This window comes from Piliocolobus tephrosceles, chromosome 16, assembly GCF_002776525.5.
Source record: "Piliocolobus tephrosceles isolate RC106 chromosome 16, ASM277652v3, whole genome shotgun sequence".
In the NCBI taxonomy this organism is placed as follows: domain Eukaryota; kingdom Metazoa; phylum Chordata; class Mammalia; order Primates; family Cercopithecidae; genus Piliocolobus; species Piliocolobus tephrosceles.
Window position 1 is genome coordinate 45,929,986 of NC_045449.1, and position 17,982 is coordinate 45,947,967.

At 53.7% G+C, this 17,982-nt stretch overlaps 3 protein-coding genes and 1 long non-coding RNA gene across 6 annotated transcripts in view; 3 read left to right on the forward strand and 1 right to left on the reverse strand.

Annotated features, from left to right (window-relative positions):
- The first annotated feature begins 13 nt into the window (after positions 1 to 13).
- HOXB6 (homeobox B6) lies at positions 14 to 9,252 on the forward strand. Its single transcript, XM_023204373.1, has 3 exons — positions 14 to 530; positions 6,763 to 7,287; positions 8,347 to 9,252. The coding sequence occupies exons 2-3, from the start codon at positions 6,873 to 6,875 to the stop codon at positions 8,604 to 8,606; spliced, it is 675 nt and encodes a 224-aa protein (XP_023060141.1). The 5' UTR covers positions 14 to 530; positions 6,763 to 6,872; the 3' UTR covers positions 8,607 to 9,252.
- Positions 2,678 to 14,583, reverse strand: LOC111537534. 3 transcript variants are annotated; one of them, XR_002730039.1, is made up of 3 exons: positions 14,414 to 14,583; positions 4,472 to 4,571; positions 2,678 to 2,945 (listed from the first exon to the last, which is right to left on the reverse strand). It is a non-coding gene; the product is annotated as an uncharacterized LOC111537534 (long non-coding RNA). The 3 variants fall into 3 exon arrangements; XR_002730040.1 differs by lacking the exon at positions 14,414 to 14,583 and adding an exon at positions 12,616 to 12,688; XR_002730038.1 differs by lacking the exon at positions 14,414 to 14,583 and adding an exon at positions 8,897 to 9,061.
- HOXB5 (homeobox B5) lies at positions 11,023 to 13,742 on the forward strand. Its single transcript, XM_023204372.2, has 2 exons — positions 11,023 to 11,863; positions 12,524 to 13,742. The coding sequence occupies exons 1-2, from the start codon at positions 11,302 to 11,304 to the stop codon at positions 12,769 to 12,771; spliced, it is 810 nt and encodes a 269-aa protein (XP_023060140.1). The 5' UTR covers positions 11,023 to 11,301; the 3' UTR covers positions 12,772 to 13,742.
- A 190-nt stretch (positions 14,584 to 14,773) lies between the features above and the next one.
- HOXB3 (homeobox B3) overlaps positions 14,774 to 17,982 on the forward strand; it is a 41,624-nt gene continuing 38,415 nt past the window's right edge. Inside the window, exon 1 of the mRNA XM_023204368.2 lies at positions 14,774 to 14,878. Within this exon, the coding sequence (XP_023060136.2) occupies positions 14,784 to 14,878 (95 nt within the window). The 5' untranslated portion in view covers positions 14,774 to 14,783. The remainder of the gene's footprint in view (positions 14,879 to 17,982) is intronic.

Consider the following 17,982-nt stretch of genomic DNA (forward strand, 5'->3'; position numbering starts at 1 on the left):
TCCCTGGTGGTTATAATGCAGCATTCTTTTGGACACCACACCTAGGTCGGAGCACTGTCGTCCTTCAGGGCTCCAGCCTCTTGATATTTTTATACTTCAGTACCAGCTCGATAGAGCAAAAGAGAGAGAGGACGAGAGAGGGGGGTGAGGAGAAAAGAGAGAGAGAGCGCGCAAGAGGGAGAGGGAGAGAAGGAGGGGTGGGAATTACACAAAGAGAGAACCAAAAATAATTTTGATTCCTAAGTTAATTTTCTCACTGATCTGGGATTTTAGTCACCATGGAAGGTAAATGGACAATCTGCCCAGGACCGCAGCCCGATACTATTTTTCAAAGCCAGAACTTACTCCGTTTTCTATGCAAATGTCAGAAAAATGAAACACCCTCTCTCCCAAGTCAGAGAAGGGGAAGCAACGGCTCTCACGTTGGGACAATATTATCTGGAAGCTGAAGAAGAAACTGAATACTCCTTCTTTCCTCCCTACCCATTCCTTTCAATCCGGAGGGGAAAAAAATCCCAAGGTCTGCAAAGGTAAGGGAGATTCTACAATTTTCTTGTTCTTTTGCATCGCTTTTGTGTGTGGGGGGGTGGGGCTTGGGGTTTTCTCCCTCCTCCCCCGCTCCAAGACGGGGCTGAACCCCATCTCTGGGCGCTGCAGGGAAAAGCTTCCCAGGAAATTGGGAGGTGGAGAGAGGGGTGGCTGCTTCCTGGAGGGGGAGCCAAGGCAGGGAAAGCGGGAAGAGGAATCAAAAGAGGGCCAGGAGACCAGCTCTAAGTCGCCTTCTTAAGCTTGGAGGAGAGACTCAAGCAAGGGGGCAGCGAAAGAGAGGATGGGGGGATATCTGGACTTCAGTGGCACCTAAAGAAGCCAGTCGTTATGGCCTCCGTGGGCTGCCCCCTCCCCCTCCTGCCACCCCTCCCTTGTCCCGGCCTCTGGCTATTGCCCCCGCGCAGTTATCTTGCCTGGTGAGGATATCTCTGGGTTCCCAGAAGCATTGGCATGTGGGGCGGTGGCGTTAAGGGACGTCCTGGTCTCTATAGGGCCTGGAATCTCCGCCGAGGCCGGCGAGGGAGAGGAAACGGCTAGAGAAACACAGAAAAGACAATTCACAGAGAAATGTTCACTATCTCCCTTCGGAGACATTTTTGAAATTAAAGGGCTATGGGTGGAGACGCCAAAAACGAGGGAAACCCCCCCCCCCACACCCACCAGGAAGCCTGCCCGAGAATGCCCAAGTATCTCGCCACTCCGGCAGGAGGGAGCCTCGCTCTGCAGGGAGACAGTTTTGTGGTTTTAATGCGGTAGGTTGCAGCTGTTGGTTTCTGCACGATATTGCTTCTATTACTTGCGTTGTATTGGTATGGGATGTGTGGATTTCGGTGGAGGAAAAAATTGCCATGTGTATGTCTGATATGATAACATTTCAAACTTTCCTGGGTCCAGACATGGTGATTGTGAAGAAGCTGTTAAGTGCATTTTTGTTTTAGGCTTGTAAATAAAAATAAAAAAGAAAGAAATGAAAGAAGAAAATAAAAAGAAAATCCAATTATGGGACCTAGCGGCGTCTAAACTGAAAAGCTAACTGGCACTGAGCTCAGACAGTCCCGTCCCTCGGGTGTCCAATTTTATCCCTCAGTCAGGCCTTCTAGAGGGTGGGGAGGGCAGAGAACCATTGGGCAGGAGACAGAGATTCCTAAAGTAGCTGGTGGGGTGGAGGCAGGTGCCAGCCTTGAGGCAAGTACTTTAAAATGGGGTAAGGGAGTTTCTGGGGAAGCTTCCAGCCAAGAGATAAGTGACGTTGGCTGTGCAGGGCAGGAGAGATGGTGATTTTTAGTTAGGTTTGCACGAACATGTAATTGCTTTTCTCTTTCTTAAGACCAGATGCAGGGTGTTCAGCCTCGGGCCTCTGGTTGTCCCGGAGTTACAGGGTCTGGGGCGTTTTGGAAGTGGGGATATATTTATTATCCCAGTCCTAAGCTAGGAGAGGGACGACGCGGCCACTTGTGGCACGAAAGAGGCAGCTCTGTGGCCCCAGGTAGATGCCCTAGGTTCAGGCCCGGCCTGAGAGCCCGGAGGGACCGCTGGGCTTCGTAGCGAGAGTTCTCCGCCAGCACCCACGGCACTCAGGGCCTATTCTCAAGGGAAAAATTTCCCAAACCCACCCATACTAAAGGTCTTTTTCTCCTGTAGTCTTGGAGGGTTATAAATCCTCCCTTAGACAGTGCGCTGTGACCCAAATTATGCGGTTTGCTGCCATCTACCGTCCGTTCAGAGACAAGCGGCTTAGGCGCCGCAAGCCCCACGACACTGTCCAGCGGTGCCCCCGACGCCCGGAGACCCGGTCGCGCAGGATCCACGGGATTCGGGGGATTTCGGGCCCACGCCGACTCTCTCAGCTGGATCTTGGTTCCCCGGTGTGGATTAGAGAAGTCTCTCCTTCACCCATCCTCCCCAATTTCCCACTCCCCCAGTCTCCGCCCATCCCAGCCCCAAACCTGGCGGCTGGTAGGGGAAGCGGCTTCCTCTAGGGCGTATTTTAAAATGTCTAATTCTGCTTCCAGCGGGCAGGGGCCCTGAATCAAAGAGTAGAGGGATCAGAGACAAGACCCTCACCGCCATCCCCACCCCACCCCCACCCCACCAAGGTGCGGGAGAGGATGAGGCAGCTTGAGACATCCGAAGCCAAGGCTGTTCAAGGTTTATTTGGTTTTCTTCTCTGCCAAGGGAGGGGACCCGCAGGGCAGGCGCCGGCCCCGGCAGTTCCACTCGATTGTCAAAAGACAAACCGGGTCTGTGTTCTCCTGGTTGGCTGGTGGGTCTCGCCAGTTCCTTGGTTGGTGGGTTCGTGGTGAAGAAATTGAACGGAGTTTTGCTGGAAACTGTTGATGTCTGCAAGTGAGTGTCAATCCCCTCCCCCATTCTCGATCTTTTCAAGCGAAGTGGACCTAAATATGATTTGGGAAAAATTTGGAAGTGGACTGGGGCCAAATCATTAAGGAATCACACCGTCGTAATTTCCGTTCCTGTTGGACCCTTCACACCGGCTTAACTCGACCACCTTCCCAAGAGGGGGTGGCCAGGGCTAGGCTATGCGCCTCTGCTGCAGCGTTTGGATATTGGCCCCTGTCTCACGGGTTACTGATTAGCTTGGGCTTTCAAGCCATAGGAGGAAGCTCTGGCAGTTCCTTTAAAGGTGCTGTGGTCCCATTCCTGGGTGGGGGTGGGGTTCCAGGAAATTGCCTGCGGTGCCAGTCAGACCAAGGTGTTCTCAGAGTCTGGCCCAGGGCTAGAGGAGCTGATGAGGTTAAGGTGCCTGGTGGTGCTGGGGACAAACACTGTGGCTGCGGCCCCCACCTGCTTTTGGCGCTTCTGGAGCAGCTCTTTTCAGCTTTTCTGCAGCGAGAGTGACTTTCTGGTGGCTGTATGGCCCGGCTCAGCGAGGTGCTCTATAGGAGGCCCCGAGGGAGCCAGCCCTAGAAAGTCCTTGGCCCCTCGGAGATTGTTTTACTTTTGGACAATCCAAAAGACATGTAGAGAAGTCAAGCTGGTACATGGTACTGAAACACTTCAGGGCCTTTAGGTTGCGCCCTGGGTGAGGGTAGGAAACTGGGAGAGTGGGCTCAGTGCTACTGCTCACTCCCCTTAAAGATCAAAGAGGATGCCGCTCATTTGCATAATGAAAAGGAAGTCTTTGTACTTTGATTTGGACGGACCAATTTTAGGGCAAAGTGTCTCATCTAAAGAGCCTCCCTCAACCTATGGGAGTGATCACTCAGTACCCCTGGGAACATTTATTTATGTTCCCCAAACCCAGAGAAACGGAGTCCAGGGTGAGAATTGAGTTGAAATATTTTCATCCCACCCCACCCCAGCCAAAGTTGGGAGTAGTGGGGGAAGGTGCTCATCACCCCCAAAGAGCTGAGGGAGAGGGCCTTATAGCTTAGAGGAAATCAGAAGCCTGGACAATGTCTCAGCACCCCCCACACACCACACACACACACACACACACACACACACACAAAGAGGCAAATATCCCTCCTGAGGTTACCTATCAAGAATTTTTCTCCTGAACTGAACACAACTTAGGAAACATTTTCCTGGGAACTGGAATGTGTTAGCTTGCCCACAGGACTGCAGACTAACAGTATAGAAAATTACAATTATAAATCCTGCCTGTGGGGTATCTGTGTAATCCCTCTGTTATGTACTCAAGAATTGGTACACACTTCTATCCATCTCTCTGAACACACACTTCCTCGTCGAGGCAGGGAGAGACACCCCAGACTGGCGGATGGCTGAGCCCGCTGTGTATTTACATATTCCCCCATGGAGACAGACAGAGGGCGGTGGACCGAACCACAGACAGATTCGTAGGGATCTGGCTCCAGAAAGGAGTCGGTCTCTGGCCCGCCCTGCCCGCCTGCTCTTTTTCCCAAACAAACGGATCAGACGAATAAACGCTCATAAATACCTCTGGGCTTAGATAAGAGCGATGAGGCGCTATTTCCTTTCATGCCCGACTCCAGGCGCCCAGGCCCTGCCCGTAGTGGCTCCATCTCCAGACAAGCAACCTGCAGAGGTGAGGTAAATGTGGGGGCTGTGATTCTAAAGATAGGGCAATTATTTTCCTGCTTCTGACACAGGGAAATGCTCCCTTCCTCACGAGATCTTATTTTGTTTAGACTCCACTGAGAAAACCACACTATTTAGTGCTAGGATGGGGACATTGTTGGGCCGGGAGGAGGCACGGAAGGCTGAGGCCCAGGGCTCAGCCTCAGCAGCAGGGAGGGAGGTGCATGCAAGCCCTCTCTCCCACTTTTTCCCCCCTGTTCAAATGACCCCTAGTCCTCTCTAGAAGCGAGCCCAACCATAGCTAGGTTTGGAATATTTATCCTTCTTCATTATCAGGGGGTTTAAATTTGTTTTCTTAAATGCTTATCAAAAACTCCCATAGGGTCAGGTTAGGAAGTGATTGGAGGGACATCCAGGGATGGCCATTTTGCCATTAAGGTGCAGCCTAGAAGTTGCCCTGAGTTCAGAGAGCCTTGGAGACCATGTTGCAACCAAATAAGTTCCCACCCTTGGTCATCTAAGCTCAGTCCTCTACCACCTTCCCTAGTGTCTTTTACCATCTTCAGTGGGGAGAACTTGGCCAGAAAAAGGAGCCCAAAGGAAGGACAAGGCAGAGGAGGGTCAGCCTGGCCTGACATCTGACTTTGTTCCATGCCCTGGCCCCTTCTTGTCCCCAGGTGTGAAGGTTGTCACCCTGCACTATGTGGCCTGTGGATGCATATTAGAATGTTGGAAATGCTCTGTGGCCCTGTCTCCCAGCCTGGGCTCAATGCTCACTTTCCTTGGATGAAAGAGCCAGAGATAGACATTCTCTCACACACCCAAATTTGTAAGGCAGCAAAGCTGATGATATGAACATGGGGTGTGGGAGGGAATTGTAGCGATGCTGAGACACAGAGAAGGGAGAGGGAATGCTGGCTGATGGCTGGAAGCTGCCTGCTGAGTCCCCAAGAGAACGCAAATGCCCTTCTCTCCCTATGAAACTAAAGCAAAAACCAAGTCTTGGGAAAGAATTAATTTCAAAAAGAACAGGCAGCTCCTACAGAGACTTGGAAGAAGAGTGAGGGTGCCTTTCTTCCCAGTGGTCTCTGATTGCCTCAACCCTCCTGAGGAGGGTTTGAAGCCCACAACTGGAAGAAGAATGATTTCTTCCTTGTCCCCAGATTTACAGGGACATACTTGATTCCTGAAAATCCTACAGCCCAGGCTATTCTTAAGTCTTTTGGGATTGCAGAGGGTACCGGAGTGAGGGTTGCAGGCAGGATAGGGATCAGACAAATAAAGCCGCCTAGGCTGAGGGATACCCCTCACTCCTTCACTCCATATCGCCAAGTGAGGAGAGGGTTAGTCGCTTTCCCCAGTGCCCCTTCCCCTGTTAAGAGTGAGAAGCTGCATACTAGAACCAGGCAGAATGTTTTGGGTAGCCGCCCCCATCGCCACCTTCCAAGAAGCTCCTAGTCTAGCCACAGAGCCAGAAGGGGAAGCTTGGGCTCAGTCCCTCCTGCCAGCTCCTTCTCTTCTGGGTCTTCTAGGCAGTGGGATCTGGCCTGCCCCCTCAGAACAGAAAGGTTGTGGAGAAGCAGGAACAATAACCCGAGGCTTGGAGGAGAGAGATCAGATCAGATAAACAGGAAGAACGATGTTCAAAACCTGGGGAGGAGGGTGTTTCTTCTTTGCTTGTCTTAGCGGAGAACTCTTCTCACCTTCCACCGACACAAAACCCTAGAAACAAATCTTCTTCTTTAGTTCTCTCTCAAGGAGATTCAGAGACATTTACCCACCCCTCCCTGGAGAGAAGGGGCCCAAGCAACGCAGGGGTTAACTTTTCTGAAAACACAATTAACTTTTTCCAATCCTGCGTGGGGTAGGAGAGAGATATATTTATTTAATCACCCGGGAGTGGGGTAGTCTCAATCTAAACTCTCCCTCCTCCCTCAAAGGCACAGAGCCTGTTTCACAGATCCTACGTAGGTGGAACAGGACGCGCTGTGTTGTTGGGGAGAGAGAGAGAGAAAGGCGAAGGAGAAGGAGGGAAAAAAAAGGTTGATAGGTTTGTGCGCGGGTCCCTCGTGCGGGCTGCGCTCCTCCTGGGTGCTATTTGACAATTCCTGCCTCTGCCATTGGTCAGTGTTGGATCAGATGGTTGTATTTCCTTCTGGCCCTCACTGGCACCTCGCCATCCCCCCTCAGCTAAAACCCAATCTCGGATATACTACTAATAGGCGCGGCGCTCGGACTATAAAACACAACAAATCATAAACCCGGCGGAGCAGCAGCGGCCGCGCGCGCCTCCCCTCCCAATGAGTTCCTATTTCGTGAACTCCACCTTCCCCGTCACTCTGGCCAGCGGGCAGGAGTCCTTCCTGGGCCAGCTACCGCTCTACTCGTCGGGCTATGCGGACCCGCTGAGGCATTACCCCGCGCCCTATGGGCCAGGGCCGGGCCAGGACAAGGGCTTTGCCACTTCCTCTTATTACCCGCCGGCGGGCGGTGGCTACGGCCGAGCGGCGCCCTGCGACTACGGGCCGGCGCCGGCCTTCTACCGCGAGAAGGAGTCGGCCTGCGCACTCTCCGGCGCCGAAGAGCCGCCCCCGTTCCACCCCGAGCCGCGGAAGTCGGACTGCGCGCAGGACAAGAGCGTGTTCGGCGAGACAGAAGAGCAGAAGTGCTCTACTCCGGTCTATCCGTGGATGCAGCGGATGAATTCATGCAACAGTGAGTGAGACTTCCCGTCGCCGTCGCCGTCGCCCTGGCTCCCCTGGGCCCCCACCCCGGGACACAGAACTAGTGAGCGCCCCCTGCCCCATCTCCCACAGGGTGTTGGGTGGGCATCTCAGTTAGGAGATAGAAGAAGATTGGGTGCCTGCCCGGGGTCTCTCGCTGTGTCTCCTATTAGGCAGGAGTTACAAAGTTTGCAAAGTCCCAGCCGCACTGGGAGTAATGGGGAGCGAGTGTGCTCTCCTGGGACCCCTGGCCAGAGCCGGGGTTCCAGGACAGGAAAGGGAGCAGGGGCCCGAAGACACGGGCTTGGCTTTACTTTGCGCCCCCAGCCCCCTTCTCCCAGCCCTGGTAGGGTTCCCCAACCAAAGACGGCTCCATTAAAAACGGAGTGCGTCATGCAAGGGGGTAGGAGGTGACGCTGAAGAGGAAGAGTTGAGTCTGACTGGGACTGTGTTTCCCTGAGGGTGGGGGGCTGGGGCAAGATGAGGCACCAGGAAAGGGGTGGTAATCAGAGGAGGGAGGAGGAATAAGGGGAAGGAAGAGAGAGGGAGCAGGCGGAGCGAGAGAGGAAGAAACAGGCGCGGGGTCTCAGGTTGGATTATTTGTTGGCCTTAAGTCCCAACTGATGTCCATTAGCCGGACTCGAAAGTGCGGAGCCGTTAATGTGGATCATGGATCGATCTACGTCATTACGGATTAAGGGCCTGGATTTATCACTGGGTTGGCAGAATGGGGGTGGGGGAGAAAGATGGATGGAAAGCAAGGGAAAGACAAGATGCAACTAGGAAGAGACACACCTGACCAGCCCCTCCCCCCAGGCTCAGGTGGGAGTTCAAACTGCTCCTCCCCTCCCCCATGTAGACAGACGGCACAGGCCTAGGAGACCAGGAGGGAATCTGGAGGGGGCGCTGGAGGAGTGCGAAAGTGGGGAAGGGAACCGGCGGAGTGGAGGGTATCCCTGTACTGGCTGGAGTCTGTGTTCGAGGGTCGACTAGGGGAGGGGGCCCTGGGCCCGGTGACCCCAGGCCTCAGCATCTCCACTCTGCGTAACAGGTTCCTCCTTTGGGCCCAGTGGCCGGCGAGGCCGCCAGACATACACGCGTTACCAGACGCTGGAGCTGGAGAAGGAATTTCACTACAATCGCTACCTGACGCGGCGGCGGCGCATCGAGATCGCGCACGCCCTGTGCCTGACTGAGCGGCAGATCAAGATATGGTTCCAGAACCGACGCATGAAGTGGAAAAAGGAGAGCAAACTGCTCAGCGCGTCTCAGCTCAGTGCCGAGGAGGAGGAAGAAAAACCGGCCGAGTGAAGGTGCTGGAAAGGGAGGGAGGACGTGAGGGGAAAGGCCTGTGGGGAGCCGAGGGCGTCGGAGAGACCCGGGAAGGAAGGCTCTCGGGTGGGGGAGCCAGGAGACCTGCTCTGCAGCGCACCACAGGCGGGGCCCAGCTCTCTCCTCCACGCCCCCGCCCGCACAGCTCCCGGTGGGTGCTCTGAGGCCTCACTACTCAAGCCCACCCAGCACCCCGCGCGCCCTTCCTTCCCGAGGAACTCGCCTCAGCCTGATCAGGCTTCCTGGTGAGAACTGAGGATCGGACTCACTTGATGTTTCCTGGAAGCAGAGCAAAATGCTCTTGTCCCTGTCGCGTCTCATTTCGTCCATGTCCCCCATGCACGGTTCAATGGTAGATTCGCTGTCCCCTCAGCGGAGGCCTTGAAGACTCCCTGATCCCAGACCTGTCGTCTCTCCCACCCCTCCCCAAAGCCACTGGAAGGAGCACATACTACCTAGAAGTAAGAAGAGGAGCCTCAGAAGAAAACAAAGTTCTATTTTATTAATTTTCTATGTGTTGTGTTTGTAGTCTTGTCTTAGCTCGGGACGTGAAATACTTCGATGATGATGATAATAATAATAATAACAATAATAAAGATGTGAAAACTCGACGCTGGGTCACCTCCGATCCTCCCCTGCCGTTTTTCCCTCTCCCCTCAACCCCCAGCCTCTCCATCTCTCTTGAGCCAGAATTCTTCAGCAAAAGCGAGAGCCCTGGCCCGCTGAAGCGAGCCCTATTCGACTGGGAAGTTACAGCTGAGATAAAGGCTGGAGCGATCAGTCCTGCCCAGGCCCCAGCGCTGCGTTTCCCTGGTGCTGAGGCTCACAGCCACCTCTCCCCCCTGCAGACTTGAGGGATGGAGAGGGGCTGTTTCCCTCTCATTCTCTAGCCTCTCCTCCTGTGTCCACAGCACTAAGGGAGCCACTGAGGCCCCTAAAGCTCTCTTGCGGAGACGGAGCCATCGAGTCTGGGGGCCTCTGCAGCACTTTTCTGTCCTCACCTTTGCAGAGACCCCTGGCCTTTGGCCCGTCCACAAGGCCAGGATTTTTCGCCAGCCTTGGCTCTCTGCTCCTGGCCTGTGGCTCCGGAGACTAAAAAATGGGGCCACTGGATATCTCCCGCCGTGTAGCTGAAGGCTCCAGGTGCCCCTTCCCACCTCAAGTAGGAGGTCAGCCTCAAGTAGGAGATCAGCCTCAAGCAGGGGAATGTAAAGCCACCAGCCAGGCACAGGCCGAAGGGCACAACTTTCCCTTGCTCCTTGGAGACCCCAGGGCAGGAGGCCAGGTGATGGGGCATTTAGTGTCATCCTCTCAACCGGGAATGGCCCATTCTCTCTCTGCTTGCACCGACACCCAGAGGGCAAATTGCGGCCACTGTTTTCCTTTATTCCTCCGCCCTCTGGCTTCCTTTATTATTTTTAAAGAAAATAATCCCCTCCTAATAGGGGACCAGCTGCGGGCGGTCTCTGGCCGCCCAGGGTGCTCAGCAAAGCATGCGGGTCCTTGGAACCCCTTTTCCGGGAAGGCGGCTGACACCAGGCAAATTCTCAAACTGCCCAGCTGCGAGTGAGGGGCCTGGAGTGGGGCCTCCAAATGCAGTAGCCTAGGACGAGGGGAAGGGGCTCCGCTTTACAAACTCTCAGACACATGTTACTACTCAAACCCAAGCAGCAGACGCGGTGGCCGCTGCGGTCTTTTCGGCAACTAGGCCACTTAGCCCCAGCTGTGTTCGGCTTCTGGGGTCCCTGTCCTGCTCTGTCACTTCCCACGCCTGGGTTAAGGACCACCAAGGAGGTCAGGAAGGGGATTTCGAACTTCCAAGAGGCCCAGGAGAAGTGAACGCTTCTCTTGCTTGTTTTTCAAGCCTGCCGTCCAGTCCTGCCGGCTCGGCCTGGGCGCTGTGGACCGGCAACAGCAGCCCCACCAGGATTCAGGCAGGGCTAAGCTCCCGGGGAAAACCCGTTACAATAACTGTTTTTCACACACAACTTCCAACCCTTCCCCCATTTCCGCCTCCAACTCGGAGACTTGCAAAGCCCGAGAAAGGGAAAAGCAACTCAATCTTTGATCTTCTCATCCAAAGTTAAAATAATAACGACAATGATGATGTGGGGAGAAGGAACCAAATAGAGAGGCTAACCCCACCCACAAGAAAGTGGGTAAAAAGCCCAACCCCTGCTCGAAAAGGCTCAACCCTGTGGCTGAGCCTTGGCCGGGTTTCTTTCTCTCCCGGCGGCTGCAGGGAGCCAGCAGGGAGGCAGCCGCCGCCGCCATGGCGGTCTCCCGCCCGCGCTCCCGTCGATCGCCGGGAGGTGGCGCGCTCTGCTCAGAGGCCAACGCCAACCTTCTCCCTGTTTCTCCCCCTTCTCCTTTTTCCCCCTCTCTCGGAGGCTCGCATTGAATCGGCCCTAACGATTCTCGGATCGTCATTATTTGTAACCATAGAGCATGAATTACCTCTTGAGGTCATCAGCGAGAATTTACGACTGGTCAACAAAAGCACGTGATTCCCTAACGCCCCCCCACCCCCCTTCCAACCCCCCCCCATATTTGGCCGCATACATAGCAAAACGAAGTACAGTGCATCGCTATAATTCATTAATACATCATAAATCGTGAAGCACAGGGTTATAACGACCACGATCCACAAATCAAGCCCTCCAAAATCACCCAAATGAGCTCGTACTTTGTAAACTCCTTCTCGGGGCGTTATCCAAATGGCCCGGACTATCAGTTGCTAAATTATGGCAGTGGCAGCTCTCTGAGCGGCTCTTACAGGGATCCCGCTGCCATGCACACCGGCTCTTACGGCTACAATTACAATGGGATGGACCTCAGCGTCAACCGCTCCTCGGCCTCCTCCAGCCACTTTGGGGCGGTGGGCGAGAGCTCGCGCGCCTTCCCCGCGCCCGCCCAGGAGCCCCGCTTCAGGCAAGCGGCTTCGAGCTGCTCCCTGTCCTCGCCTGAGTCCCTGCCCTGCACCAACGGCGACAGCCACGGCGCCAAGCCCTCTGCTTCGTCCCCCTCCGACCAGGCGACCTCAGCCAGTTCCAGCGCCAATTTCACCGAAATAGACGAGGCCAGTGCGTCCTCGGAGCCTGAGGAAACGGCGAGCCAACTAAGCAGCCCCAGCCTAGCTCGGGCGCAGCCAGAGCCCATGGCCACCTCCACAGCCGCGCCCGAGGGGCAGACTCCGCAGATATTCCCCTGGATGAGGAAGCTTCACATCAGCCATGGTAATTCTCTCTCTCTTTTTTGTATTCTCAGCTTTCCTTCTCTGCGTTTTGGGGTGGGATGGGGGAACAAGGAGAGCTTGGCCTTACCCTAAATATAGATTCATTTTTCCAAGGGGGAGAAGTCTCTAAGAGGGGCCTCATAGCTTGGTAGACAGAGCCAAACAGGGTCTCTCTGTTAGAGGGGGTATTTTTAATAATTTGTTTCAGCTTCGGCTTAGGTTTTTATTAGCGCAGCTGTACCAGCTTTAGAATAAAGGATGGGGTTCATGTAATGTGGGGAAGGGTCCTGCTTACCCCTGAAATTTTGAGACTGCCGCTAGCAAAGAAGGGGTGAGCAGTAAAAGGAGCTTTCCAGGGCAAAAGTGCAACCGCTCTCCTCCCTCCCGGGGCGAGCGGCCGCCTGAGCCCAGCCAAGGGTGAGGCACTAGGAGCGAGCAAAAGACAAAGCCGGGCGCACTGGCTGCCGGCAGAAGTGGGGGATGCAGGAGAAAGGGGTGCAGAAATCGAGCTTGAATGTGGGCATCTGGAGTAGAGAGGATTGGAGCTGTGGTGAGCTGGGTGCCGGGACGCCTGGGTCCTGCTCCCCCGCCCCCTCCCACCCAGTGCCCCCTCCCTTAACCGGAATAACGTTGCCTTGCGGCTTTCCTCTGTCTGCTCCAGATATGACCGGGCCGGACGGGAAAAGGGCCCGGACCGCCTATACCCGCTACCAGACCCTGGAGCTGGAAAAGGAGTTCCACTTCAACCGCTACCTGACCCGGCGACGGCGCATCGAGATCGCCCACGCACTCTGCCTGTCCGAGCGCCAGATCAAGATCTGGTTCCAGAACCGGCGCATGAAGTGGAAGAAGGACAACAAACTGAAAAGTATGAGCCTGGCTACAGCCGGCAGCGCCTTCCAGCCCTGAGCCCGCCCAGAGGAGCCCAGCGGCCCAAGAGCCCATGTCACCCCCAGCCCTGGCCCCTCCAATCCTCCCCGCGCTGCCGCCGCCCGCTGGGGACCGGTTCCCACAAGCCTGCCTCGCCCCGGCCTTGTGTTACGATATTTCGTTTGGTCTTAGGTCTTCCTGTGGCTCCCTCTCTCCTGGACTGGTTATCTTGTTATTATTGTTAATAATAATAATTATTATTATTTTCCTTCCATGCTCCCAACTCCCTTCTGCTTGCCCCAAATCCGCCAGCGTTTCTGAATGTTTGTGTCTGTGATTGCAGTCCTTCCCCCAGGAAAAAAAGAAAAAAAAAAAAAAAGAAAAGAAATTCGCATGTTTAATGTGAACTCTCCCCTCCCCATCTGTGTTCTAACTTATTTATAAAAAGATGATCGCTGTATTTTGAGTTTCAGCTGGAAACTTCTGTAAGGGGCAGCAGTTGAGGTGGGGTAGTGCGGCAGTGGGGCCAAGCTAAGCTGGCCTCGGAGATGGAGTCTCTTTTCATTCTCCTCTTCCTCTCTCCCCACTCCCCAGGCCCAAGTCTCCTAGGGGCTTGGTCCTAGGGTGGGAAGGGGCTAGGGAGGACCAAAGGGATAATATTGAGAAGAGAGAAAGAAGATAGTGAGATTTAAGTTCCTGCTGCCTGGGTAGGCCCCGCAAGGCCTGGTCTGGGAGTATACGGAAACAAAAATGATCCTCAGTGCAAAATGTCTTGTGTATTTCTCTGTGAAACCGTGGGTCCGGCTAGAGGGCCCAAAGCTTGTAAATATGGGGATAGTCTGGGTCAGACCCATCTCTCCCTTACCTATTTTGCTTCCAAGACCATTTGTAGTGAGCGAGTGGATGCTGTGCTACGTGTGAAATCTGTCTTTGCGGGGCCTGTCTCAGTGATTCGCTTTTGGTATTTGTTTGTAGCTTTCCTGGAAGTCAAATAAATGTTTCCCCCACTCCATTGCCCTTCCACTTGTCTTTTCTCCGAGGGGTCTGCCTCTTCCATCCCAGGCACACCCTGCACCATTCTCAATAGATCTGGGGTGCAGGGAAGAAAAAGTAGGCTGCTCCCCAACAGCTCTTCTCAGCCATGTAAGTCCCTGGCTTGGTCAACAGTGCTTGGGCTAGAGAACAGACCTTCGTGCCTGGGGAACTCCAAGGCCCAGAAACCCCATGTGGGGCTGGGGCAGGGGAAAGGCTGAACTAGACTCTATCCTGGTCTTCCATTAGCTGGCCAAGGAAGCCTCTGGAAAACTCTTCTGGGAAAGTAATTTGGGCCTAAGTCCTCAGCAGGAGGCTCCTAGCCTTTTGGGAGTGGTAGAGGCCTGCCCAGCCCCCTGTCTCCTACTCCAAGTCCCAATTCAGCTCTGCCACCAACTAAAGCAAAAAAAAAAAAAAAAAAAAAATCAGTTGGATTTCGAAGGATTTCACTCATCCTCAGCCTTCCCTACCCTTCTCAAGGGCTCCTTCTCTCCAAGGGTCCAGCTGATCTTCCCTCTTGATTAGGAGTTAGGGTCCTTTCAGAAAGACCCCTGGTTCCCCCTTCAGCCTGGCCCAGGGCCAGGGCCCAGTCCACCTCCATCCAAGTCAGCCTCCACCCTGATCGCAAGAGTCAAGTCTGGACACTTACCCGGTCAATCCCTTCCAGCTTGGCCCAACTTCTTACTGGACTTGGGGGGAGGGGGAGCTGGTGAGGAGGCAGCCGAGGGTCGTGGAGGCTCTACTTGGCCCTCCTTTCCCTTCACCCCTTGACTTTGTCCCCCTTTGTCGATAGCAAACTATCCCAAAAGTCGCTATGACATTTAGATGTCAAATGGATAGGGGTTTTATCTCGAAGTTAGATCGTAAAAATCGCCGAGAAGTCAGACAGATACCCCTCACTGGCTCGAGAAAGTCACGTGAGGTCCATAAAGTTAGTTTTATGGTTTTGGGGAGTTGACACCGCGCAGTATATTTCACATTCTCCAGAATGTTAAGTGACACTTTAACTGCTCGCTGTGATGGGGAAGGGGGCAGAAGTAGGTGAGCACTCTCCCAGCCTGGAGCAGCCGGACCAGCCCAGAAGGCAGCAGCGGCCCAGGCCAGCATTCCCACAGTAAGTCGCTTTCAGCTTTCGCTTTTACCCCTTACAATTCTGGGACTTGGGACTGGGGGAAGAAAACTTGTTTCCAGCCGGGGCTGTGGGGTGATGTAGGGGAAATTTAGCCTGTTTTATGCACCCAGTTCTAAGGGACTGTGTGCCTGAAATGAGTGCTCTCAGTTTCATATGGCCTCATGGGTCGGGGGTGCCTGATTTTTACTAGCAGGAGTGTCTGACTTTGTGGGGAAAAGGGTTTGTGTGGGGGATCTATGCTCCCTCAGTGCCAGTGGAAATTTAGGGATCAAGAAAGAGGGGTGTGTATTGCTGAAAGAAGGGGCCATTGTGGGGGGCCACTTCACTGCTGGATATCTTCAGACAGCTATCTCTCCACCCTCAGTAAAGAAACTTTATGACATTCATTTGTCAGAGGTGTGTGGGGGGGTGCACCTCTGGGCACTTTTATCCGGATACATGTGAGCTGAGAAAAAGCACCGGGTAGGTGGCTGCTGTGGGCTGCCTCGCTCTGGGGTGATCTCTGGCTTTCAGATCTTTGAAGCTGGGGTCCCTCCAGTTATCTTTGGCTTCATCAGGCTTCTCTGGGATGGGGAGCACAGCGCTGCTTTTGCTTCCACCTTCAGCCTGTTGGTCTCAAGCTAATCTTTCTTCTTGGCTCAAAGTGATCCTGAAGTCAGACTAGGGAGTGGACAGAGTGGGCAATCCCCCCAGTTCAAAACCTAATTCCTGAACCAGGAGTGGGGGAAGGGAAGAGCTTCTTTTCTTGTCTAGAGGTGTTAGGTGTTTAAGTAGAATTCTGGCACGCCCTCCATAAATAAAATTAGCTCAAGAATACAAATCCCTCACCTGTCAGGAGGAAATAGATTCAGGAGCTGGAAGAGAAAATAGGAAAGGTGCTCTTTTTCCCTCTCTTTTTCCCTCTTTTCTTCCGGGCACACCCTCAAAGGCCCCTTTGTTTTGTGGCACCATAAACCAGAGAGACTTCAGGATTTGATCCCCAAGGGTTCTGTTATATTCTAGGGAAAAGTCACCCTTCTAAAAGTCAGAGGCCTCTTCCCCACCAAATTGACCCCCCTCCAATTTAAGACCCATGGGGCTAACTACCCTGTCACTCCTGCTTTCACCAGCCTGCCATCCCTTGATTCACCTCACCAACTGCCTAGGTAGTTTCTGGGATTGGATATGTGGCACCTCAAGGGGCTTCTGATCTTTGGGACAAGGATGGGGTCATAAGACTCCCTTTTTCCCATTAAGGGACATTGGAATTCTCCCCCTCTCCTCTTTCTCCTGAAGCCACTCTCTATTCCCTGAGCTCTCTATCCACTGCCCAAGCCTGACTTACAGGAGATCCTTAACAGGCTTTAAGAGCAGAGTCACCCTGGTTTGAAGACACATCATCCCAAGAATGATGAGGGCATTTGTATCCCTTAGAAAGGAGACACAGGTCGACTCCCAAAGGATCCCCAGAACCATTGAAAATATAAAGAAGTGCCAGAGGCACAGCTTCCACAGTCTTCCACTGTACAAGGCAATGGAGTCGACAGACAGGCAGAGAAAGAGTTCCGCAAGGGAGAGTCTGACCTGGGTCTCCAGGGGAACCCCATTCCTACTGTGCCCCTGGCTTCACTCTAATACACTTCCCTTTCTTAAAGCCCTCCTGGAAGCTAGAACCCCAGATAGCAAGGCCTGCTGCTGAAAAATTGTTTCTTCGCCCCCTCTCATGTCAGTTCTGCAGGCTCTGACATCTACTAAGCATATCTGGTTGGATTTTGCAGCATGGCAAAGAGCAACTTGGGGTGCCCACTTCCACCTCAGTGACCAAAACCTTAAAGGGTCTCCTCCAGCTCTAAGCAGGTCCTGGAGAAGACGCCTAGGCTGGGCTTTCCGTTTCTCCACTTCAGGCTCTCTAAGCTGGACCCCAGTCTGGTCTGAATCCCAACCAGGACAAGCTGGGGGAGGCAATGAGAGGTGTGAAGGGATTTCTGGTGCCAAGAACTCTCTCCTCTGCCCTAGACCTCTGTCATCTCCTCCTGCTCTCCTCAGGCTATCTCCCTCTAAGAGAGCAGCTCTACTCTCTCCAGAGCTTTGCTCTGCCTCCTCTCCCACCCACTTTCTCTCTCTGCCAGTCCAGGCTTCAGCCTCTTGAGCTACAAGCCAGGCCAATACCCTCTGGCCAAATCTTCAACCTGGGGCAGGCCCCAGGAGGTGACAGCTGGAGATTAAGGCTGCAGTTTCTCTTTTCCCTCTGAGGCCAGCCTGGCCACCACTCAGTGGACAATTCAATTTTGGTTTTTTTTTTTTTGTTTTGTTTTATTTGGTTATTTGTTTTGTTTCTCTGAGGCCAATGGGTGGGAGGAAGTATAAAGAAGTGTAAACAGGAAAGCCAGCCGGGCCTGGAGTTCCAATTGCCCATATTTCATCGGCTTCCTCTCCATAACTGTGGCAGGGACACTTAACCCTTCCCTGGCTATGAGAAGTTATTCTCTGAGGGCTGGTGAGCAGAATGGGAATACCTAAGAGGAAGCTCCTTTCCTTGCCTGGTTCCTTTATCCCTGGGATTTGCATACCAAGGATTCAGAGCAATGGAGAAGACAGAAGCTCAGCACAACCCCCAAAACTCAGTCCCTTCCCAGGACTAGTCTCCCCAGCATGGGCTTCTCAGCTTGGGGGACCAACCTGGTCAATCTTGGAAGACAGGGCTAGCAAGAATGAGCTCCCCTCTTTTAAGGGAGGGGATACTGGTAACCCTCCCCATTTTTGGAGTTTCTCAAAGTAATCAGATTTTGAGGCTGAGATCTGCCCACAGTGATATTTATCGATTGCTGCAGCGCGGTTACACATCCATATTAATTAACACCGCCTGGAAACCGAGATGTTTGGGGAGGGGAAGGGAGAAATGGGGGTTCCTGAAGCAGAATGGATATTTCTCCCTAAGTGACTCTGAGGTTGAGATTGGAGGACCCTCTCCACATGAATCCTGTGGCCCTCCCCAGGCTTGAGGCCCCTGGAGTTCTCAGCAAGGGCAAGAATGACTTAGTCTCTACAGTCAACTTCACACACAAGTCTCATGGTGGTGATGGTTGTGGGCGCCGGGGAGGAGTGGA